This window comes from Saccopteryx leptura, unplaced genomic scaffold, assembly GCF_036850995.1.
Source record: "Saccopteryx leptura isolate mSacLep1 unplaced genomic scaffold, mSacLep1_pri_phased_curated manual_scaffold_59, whole genome shotgun sequence".
Classification (NCBI taxonomy): domain Eukaryota; kingdom Metazoa; phylum Chordata; class Mammalia; order Chiroptera; family Emballonuridae; genus Saccopteryx; species Saccopteryx leptura.
This window is the reverse complement of record NW_027095741.1, coordinates 188660-196818: the sequence shown is the minus strand read 5'-3', so window position 1 is coordinate 196818 and position 8159 is coordinate 188660. Positions and strand designations below refer to the sequence as shown.

Below are 8159 nucleotides of genomic sequence, written 5' to 3'. Positions count from 1 at the left end.
AGAATGGAGAGAACGCAGCATCCCCGAGGGAGGGGTAAGACCTAATGCTGACACATGAGGATGGTTTTGGAAGCTGGTCAGAAGTTGTGGGGTCAGTGGTAGGAGACAGTGTTTGCCCTCAAGCTCCAGGACAAGTGCACACTTGACAGTTACACATGTTTGCATCCTTCAAACACGTTGCCCAGTTGGAATGACCGATGACCTCAGAGGCCTCCGACCTTCCTGATTGGAAGGACCAGATTCCGTGGTGCTTGGCAACAGAGGTGTGCCAACAGCATCTTACTGGAGGTTTTCTCCATTCTAAGCTACGGATCAGTTGGGAGAACAGTGTGTTCAAGTAAAACCCAGAAGAGTTTAGAGTCTAGGTACCCGAAAAGAAAGAGTTAGGAAAAAACCATGGCCAACTGTGAATCAAGTTTCCAGTCTGAGAAGCAGAGCCCCCAGCCTAGATCCTCAGGGTACCCCCTGGAGGTGAGAGTGGTTGAAGTAGTGCCAGGACCATCAGGTGAGGAAACTGGGGACAGAAAGGATTGGAGAGGGCTGACCAGTGAGGAGGAAGGGAGACCTGTGAGAGTGTGTGTGAAAGAAAGGAGAGATTCAGAAAACCAGAGGTTAGTGGAGATCACAAGAGCTGGGGAAGAGCATATCCCCATGAAGAAAAAGCCTGGGAAGCAAGGAAGGAGGGTTAGGAGATGAGACCCCAGCATGAGAGATGGGAAGGGAGGAGACAGTGGAGAGTTCCTTTGATTCCCCCCCACACACACAATAGGAGAAACAATCTTTAAACAAGGAGGAGTTTTGAGGACAGAGTCATAGAACAATGGCAGGATGAATGGGGGGTGGCAGGTGGACTTCACCAAAGGAGAAAGATGGAGAGATGGCTGGGGAGAAGACCAGTTGTCTGTGACACTGGAGAGGATGGACGGGTTTGCTCACTGGGGGTGGGGAGAGAAATAGGTGGGATGGAGTGGGGATGGGTTTAGTGGACCAGTAGCTGAATTCCAAAGGCAAAGAATTTATACTGTAGCCTGTTTTCTTTCCTCAGCCCCCCATGTAGATTCCAGCCCCCAGCCTCAGTCGGCTGACAGAAAGAGGAAGAGGGAGGGGTCAACAGAGGAGGAGAGAGAGGAGTCTGCCCCTGGGGCTCAGGACGTCTGGGTCGTGGACACGCTGTGTGGGCTCAAGATGAAGCTGAAGAGGCACAGGCGGTCTTCAGTGCTACCTGAGCACCATAAGGCCTTCACCAGGCTGCTCGGTAGGAGGGGACCCCGGAGAGCACCCTCCAATCTATCCTTTAAAAATGTATTCATATAACTACTTTTTCTAATAGAAAAGGATTGCTCTGCTAGTTGGTAAGCTCTCTATCCTAGCAGAACTCTGTACTGATCGCTCATCAGGGACATTTACAAATGATACAGGGTTAGGCTGGACTGTAAAATGGTCTGCACTTGGGATCAGAAAGCTCGGTTTCAATTGTACCTCTGAGACTGGCCTTTTGAAATAAAGACCTTCATCTTATAAGGGAAGATAAGGCCATCTTCCCAGCCTGATGTGACTGTCAATGGAGACAATGGCTGAGTGCTGTGACATTGGCAGGGGCACATTCACACTGATGAGGGAGCATCACTCATTACTAAAGATCTAAATCATGCAGATATGCTGCTGACATCCTACCTGTCACTCAATCACCCCAGACTGGGTAAATGGGGGTGGTGGTCACCACACTCCCTGGCTCAGGGAACAATCTCCTCTGTCCCTCTTCCCATTAGCCTCACCCTCGGTCACAATCCTAAAAGTTCCCCAAGCAGGGCATGGTTCCCACTTTGCCTGCAGCGCTCCCATGGCAACCCTGTTCTGGTCAAGCTAACATAAGCCCTCTTTTCATAGAGGATCCTGTCATTAAAAAATTCCTGGCCTGGGACAAAAATCTGATGATCTCTGACAAGGTAGGGTGTATCCCTGCTCTACCATCTGTCCTCGGGCACAGAGAGCCTTCCGTGCCCAGGGTTCTCTCTCCGACCTGATGCCTTGTCACCGCTTTACCTCAGGGACCAAGTGGGTTCTTACAGTGTGGATGGGGGTAGGGAGTGGGGTGATGGGTGTGTGTGTGGGGTCCCTGCCACTAGGATGGCTCCTCTGGGATCTGAGCCCAAGGCTTGTCCCCATGGTTGTTAGCACATCAGGTCTCCTCACAGCGCCTGGGGACTCCCCTTTGCTCCAGATTAGCAAAGACCCTCCTGATGCCAGCGGTCCTAACACCTGCCCTGAACCCTCGGAGCTTCCCATCCTGGGAGCATCAGCCTCTCCCTTATCCCACTGCGCTTCCTCTTTCAGGGTGTGAGCCCTCTTTTATGTATGTATTTCCCTCTTTCCCTCAGTATCTGCTGTCCATGGTGGTGGCTTATTTCAGCCGCGCGGGCCTCTACTCCTGGCAGTACCAGCGAATTCATTTCTTCCTGGCCCTGTGAGTATTATGTTCAATCCCATCAGTCAATATTCAAACCCTGGGAGTATGGAGGGAGGGGAGTGGGTCTCTGACTTTCATCTTTTTAAAAAATCTATTTATACTGTTCACTCTGTGTAAAAAACCATTAAGATTGTAGTAAAAACTGTAATGATTTTTACAGTGTTCTTTTCAAAAGCCAGCAATCTAAATGTCAGGTAAAATGCTGAACAAAGCAGGCCCTGGATGGATAGCTCGGTTGGTTAGAACATTGTCTGGAATCAGCAGAGGTTGCTGGTTCGATCCCCAGTCAGGGAACATACAGGAACAGATAGATTTAGATATTCCTCTCTCTCCCTCTCCCTTTCTCTGTCTCTAATATCAATAAACACTTTTTGAAAGGCTGAACAAAGCAAAAGAAAACATAGATGCTTCATAAAGAAATGACACCACCCTGCCGCCAAGCAAACAGGCGTTAGACTCTCCGTGTCCAGTTCCTCTCTCTCTCCTGTATCTCTGTTCCCCCCTCATAACAACACCAAACGTAGAGGTCTTCCTCCTCACTTCAGACCTCCATTAAATAGCACATTTTTATGTATTGTAAAATGCTCCCTGGGGAAATTTCTTACAAATCTTTCTGAAAATCCTTGCAGATCACAAGTTAACCAATTCAAACCCCCAACAATTTCACTAATTTTGTTCTAAATCAAGGCAAGAGTTTTCAGTTTGAATTCTGCTCTCTCTAGGATCTCCATCAAACTTCCCTACCACCCCGATATTCCATTCTTTGTTGAAGGGCTCCTCCGAAACACCCTTCCCTGTTATTTTTTTTTCCTATTGTATTTTCTGTCTAGGTATTTTTACACATATATATCTGAATAAAAGACATTTTCGTAAAAACAGTTCAAACACCAAAATCTTTGGATACCGTCTCTGACCCACTAACCTGCATTCCAGTAGCACTCTAATCAGAATTCCATTAAAATGTGCTATTTTAAATTAGTTATTTTTAATGCCCTTTCCTCTCTTTTGCCAATCCCATTAAACTAGACCCCGGTTGAAGGCAGCACCTGTCAGTAAGTATATCGATGGCTTCTTAAATAGTACAATTCTTATCACTTTGCAGATGCTTACGTTATATTGAGTCTGAGATTATCAGGTTTGCACTTGCTATGAGACAAAGCACTCATTCATTCACTCATTCTATGAAAACTTATAAACTGCATCTCAGTGCCAAGGAATGTGAGGGGAAGAAGAGAATTCAAGAAGCTTTCTTGAGTTAATGCACCACCACAGCAAGTCCTGTATGAGTCATTTGGTAGGAAAGCGGTGAATACAGTAAGGACCAGTCAGGGCCACCCACGGGAGCAGCACAGGTACTTGCACTATGAGACTGGTGCGTGCGCACACAGCAGGTTAAAGGAAAGGGGCCGGCTTCCCTGTAGGATTTTATGATCATCATCCAGGTATGAGAGGTGCCCTTTAGGTCCCTGCTCAGCAGTGGCCTCTTGAAGACTGGATGGCATCCTGTGACACTAGATAGGGCTCCCGGAAATCCTGTCCTTTTGGGCAACTGGCCTCAGCCAGGGGTCCTTCCTCTCCTGCTGCTGACTGGCCACCTGGTGTCTGTCCTCAGCTACCTGGCTCTGGATATGCAGGAGCATTACAATGCCCCTAAGCAGGCCATCCTTCCCTTCCTCTATGGGGAGCACTACCTCGCTCAACGCCGCTCATTCCACAAACTGCGATTCCAGTTCTTCTGCTCCATGGGCTACAGGGCGTGGGTCTCCCGGGAAGAGTGTGAGGAGGTAGGTGGCTGTGGGGACTTGGCGGAGGCGGCCACACTGGAGACAGAAGGGATCCTGGGGATCAGCTTTGGGATTTGAGGCTGAGACAGAATTGGGGGCTGGACAAGGGGTGGGACGGGGTCCACCTGGAGAATCATCATCTTCTCAGGGGGCTGTTTCTATTTCCAGATCCAGGCTTTTGATCCAGAGCTCTGGGTGTGGGGGCGCGATCGCACCCTTATTTCTGAGGCCACTGAGGCTAAGGTGGGTCTGAAGGAAGGTGGTCTCCTCATGGGTACAGCGGAATGATTTGTTGTCTACTTAGGAAACCCCAGCAATCCGATTGGTGGATCCTCGCTCATTGCCCCGTCCCCCTCGCTGTTCCACACACTGTGAAGTGGACCCACCAGGCACACAGCCAGGCTCTGACAGGCTCCGGGACACAGGCTGACGACCACACACACGCACCTTGGTGGCACATGTGGGAGCCAGACCTCATGATTGGGCTGAAATCATTTGAACCAAAGTAACAGGGTCCATATATTAGCTCTCTTGAAATGTTGAGTTTTGTGAAAAGTAAAGTTTTCCATTTTTTCCATATCTTGTGTTTTGACTTTCTGTTGTTAATTTACTTGGGCCTTCCATGCCTCTGAAATCCCAGCATGGAGACTTATTGAAACAATAGAATGTTAGATAGAATAGTCTCTATATTCAAAAATATGACATACTTCATGACCAGCTATATTTTCATCCTAATATACCCTCAAACAAATGGCCATGGCCAGATCACTTGTGTGTTCTTCATTTGCCCTGACCCATCAAGCTCTCCTCTTGCACAATTACACAATTCCTTCCTCACGTTTATGGTCAAGGAAGTCTGTCAGAATGAGGGAAGTTTGAGAAATACTAGATCCTGTATGGCTTTCTACGATAGATACATTAGAGTGACGGGTTTGGGCACAGGATTAAGCAAAGTTTTGGTTTAAATCTTGGGAACTAGCTCTCTTAGTCCATTGTGGCTGCTGGGACAACATAGCCCAGACTGGGGGGCTTATACACAGCACACATTTATTTCTCACAGTTCTGGAGGCTGCAAGTCTGAGATCAGGTGCCAGCACAGTCAGGCTCTGCTGAGGACTGTCATCTGTGCTGCAGATGGCCACCTTCTCACCATGTCCTTACACATTGGAAGGGATAATGCACCTCTCTGGGGTCCTTTACGAGGGCAATAATTCATAATCACTATACCCAAGGACCTAATCATCTCCCAAAGGCAACCATCTCTTTTAGTTAATTATTTATTTATTTAATTTATTTTTATTATTTTATTTTTATTTTCTTTTATTTTTTTTGTATTTTTCCAAAGTTAGAAGCGAGAAGGCAAACAGACTCCTGCACGCACCTGACTGAAATCTACCCAGCATGCCCACCAGGGGTCAATGCTAGGCCCCTCTGGGGCATTCATGGAGCCAACCTCAGTGCCAGGGCCAGCTTTGCTCCAATGGAGCCTTGGCTACAGGAGGGGAAGAGAGAGATAAAGAGGAAGGAGTGGGGGAAGGCTGGAGAAGCAGATGGGCACTTCTCCTGTGTGCCCTGACCGGGAATCAAACTCGAGACTTCCACATGGCAGACCGAAGCTCTACTGCTGAACCAACCAGCCAAGGCCAGCCGCCATCTCTTAATATCATCATTTTTGAGGTTATAAATTCTGGCAGCCACAAATACTCAGACCATAGTATTAGCCAAGGTTAGACAAGGTAGTCTGGTTCAACTTAAGATCCAGGGATAGCATTAGGGATCAAGCATCCGGTCTTGTGGTTTGTGATGTAAATGTGTCAGTGATGTCTGTAGTGTGGTGACACATTAAGGTTTTAGGTACAGTGGTACAGAAAGACCAGGTGTGAGTGAGCTGAAGCAACACTTTTGCAGCATCTTACTCCCTGAATAGAACCATCTAAAGTCCTTGCTATAAAGCTGATTACCTGCAATATTCAATAATTTTAGACTCTGGGTCATCAAAGTTGAAGAATCACACCTGAAAGCAATGGTTCAAGAGTTGGGTTGAGGCCCTGGCCGGTTGGCTCAGCGGTAGAGCATCGGCCTGGCGTGCGGGGGACCCGGGTTCGATTCCCGGCCAGGGCACATAGGAGAAGCACGGAGAAGTGCCCATTTGCTTCTCCACCCCCCTTCCTTCCTCTCTGTCTCTCTCTTCCCCTCCTGCAGCAAGGCTCCATTGGAGTGGCCAAAGATGGCCCGGGCGCTGGGGATGGCTCCTTGGCCTCTGCCCCAGGCAATAGAGTGGCTCAGGTCGCGACAGAGCGACCCCCCAGAGGGGCAGAGCATCGCCCCCTAGTGGGCAGAGCATCGCCCCTGGTGGGTGTGCCGGGTGGATCCCGGTCGGGCGCATGCGGGAGTCTGTCTGACTGTCTCTCCCGTTTCCAGCTTCAGAAAAAAAAAAAAAAAAAAAGAGTTGGGTTGAGAAAGATTAGAGATAACCTCAGATTTACAGGTTAGCCTAAACTCTTATTAGAATTGATCGAGAATTTAAATAGTCTTTCTATCTGGAGAGTTGCCTTTTGAAATGTGACATCCATCTCTTTCTCCTCTTCTAGATCACTCAGCCCAGAAGAGATTTGAGTTTTCAGCACAATGACCATCTGGATGCTAATGGCAGACACAAGGACAGGAAAGAGGAGCCTCCTGTGCAAACAATCGAGCAAAATTAGAATATTCTCAAATGAGCTGAAGAGTTAACAGGTCCTGCTCTCGTAGAAGGACTATAGGATAACAGGGTTATTGTAGGATCCCTCCCTCCTAAGACACTGCCCCAAATTTCAGATTGTTAAATTCAAATCTCTCCTCTGATATAAGCTGGAGGTCCCATATTTTATATACTTCTTTTCAACCGTCTAGAGCCATCTGCAGGTGGAGTTGAGGGACTCAGAATCAGAGGGAAACACTTTAAAAATATAAAATTAGAATCATAAGATTGTGATAGGTTAATGTATGTTATAAATTTTATTGGTTTATTTTTTAAATGTTGCCCCTAGTTTATTATATTTATTTTTATATTTAATATTTATATAGTTATGTTAAGTAGTTTGTACATAGTTTTGAAAACATGCTGTACCTAGTTTTACAATGACTTATCATATGTAAATATAATTTTGTTTACATTTTTACAATAGATTTCTGTGGCTTTCTCTATTATAATAATATAACATTAATTCTCTTTCTACTAGGTGGGTAGTTCCACCATAGTCTTATAAATATACGTATTTAGTTTTTGGTATTTATTATTTAATTGTAAGAATTCAGTTGTAATTTTTTAAATTGCCTGGATGACATGTTTGCGTGTTACTTTAGATCATTAAAGAGGACAGTGCAATGCATCTCCTAAGAAATATAATAAAGATGACATTCTCACCTTCATGATATGTGTGGTTGTATCAGACTGATTACCTGTTCACTGTTAATATCCATGTTGCCTAGCAGGTTGTGATTATACAACCAATTTTCTTTTTTTTTCTTCCTTTCCAAATGAGAGGAGGAGGAGGGAAGACAGAGAGACAGACTCCCGCATGTGCCCTGACCAATATCCACCTGGTAATCCCTTTCTGGTGCCATGCTCGCAACCAAGCTATTTTTAGTGCCTGAAGTGTAGGCTCCATGGAGCCATCCTCAGTGCCCGAACCGATGCATTCAAACCAATTGAGCCATGGCTGCAGGAGAGAGAGAGAAATGGGGGATGTGGGAGGAATGGAGAAACAGATAGTCACTTCTCCTGTGTGCCCTGACCAGGAATCAAACCCAGGACCTCCACACACCAGGCCCATGCTCTACCACTGAGCCAACCAGCCAGGGCCTCATCTAAATTTGGTAACTTTGAATATCCCGACTTAATTTCCATGTAGGTAGAAAACACAATA

At 46.6% G+C, this 8159-nt stretch overlaps 1 protein-coding gene across 1 annotated transcript; it reads left to right on the top strand.

The window, feature by feature from the left end:
• The first annotated feature begins 396 nt into the window (after positions 1 to 396).
• Positions 397 to 6956, top strand: LOC136387065 (speedy protein E4-like). Its single transcript, XM_066358124.1, has 7 exons — positions 397 to 505; positions 1046 to 1255; positions 1888 to 1946; positions 2379 to 2464; positions 4080 to 4251; positions 4420 to 4494; positions 6843 to 6956. Exons 1-7 carry the CDS (start codon positions 397 to 399, stop codon positions 6954 to 6956), a joined length of 825 nt encoding a protein of 274 aa, XP_066214221.1.
• Positions 6957 to 8159: the final 1203 nt, after the last annotated feature.

Coding starts and splice junctions, on each gene's coding strand:
- LOC136387065 (XM_066358124.1), top strand. CDS start 397: ATGGCCAACTGTGAATCAAGTTTCCAGTCTGAGAAGCAGAGCCCCCAG. Junction 2,465..4,079: donor ATTCATTTCTTCCTGGCCCT/GTGAGTATTATG, acceptor GTCTGTCCTCAG/CTACCTGGCTCTGGATATGC. Junction 4,252..4,419: donor CCCGGGAAGAGTGTGAGGAG/GTAGGTGGCTGT, acceptor TTCTATTTCCAG/ATCCAGGCTTTTGATCCAGA.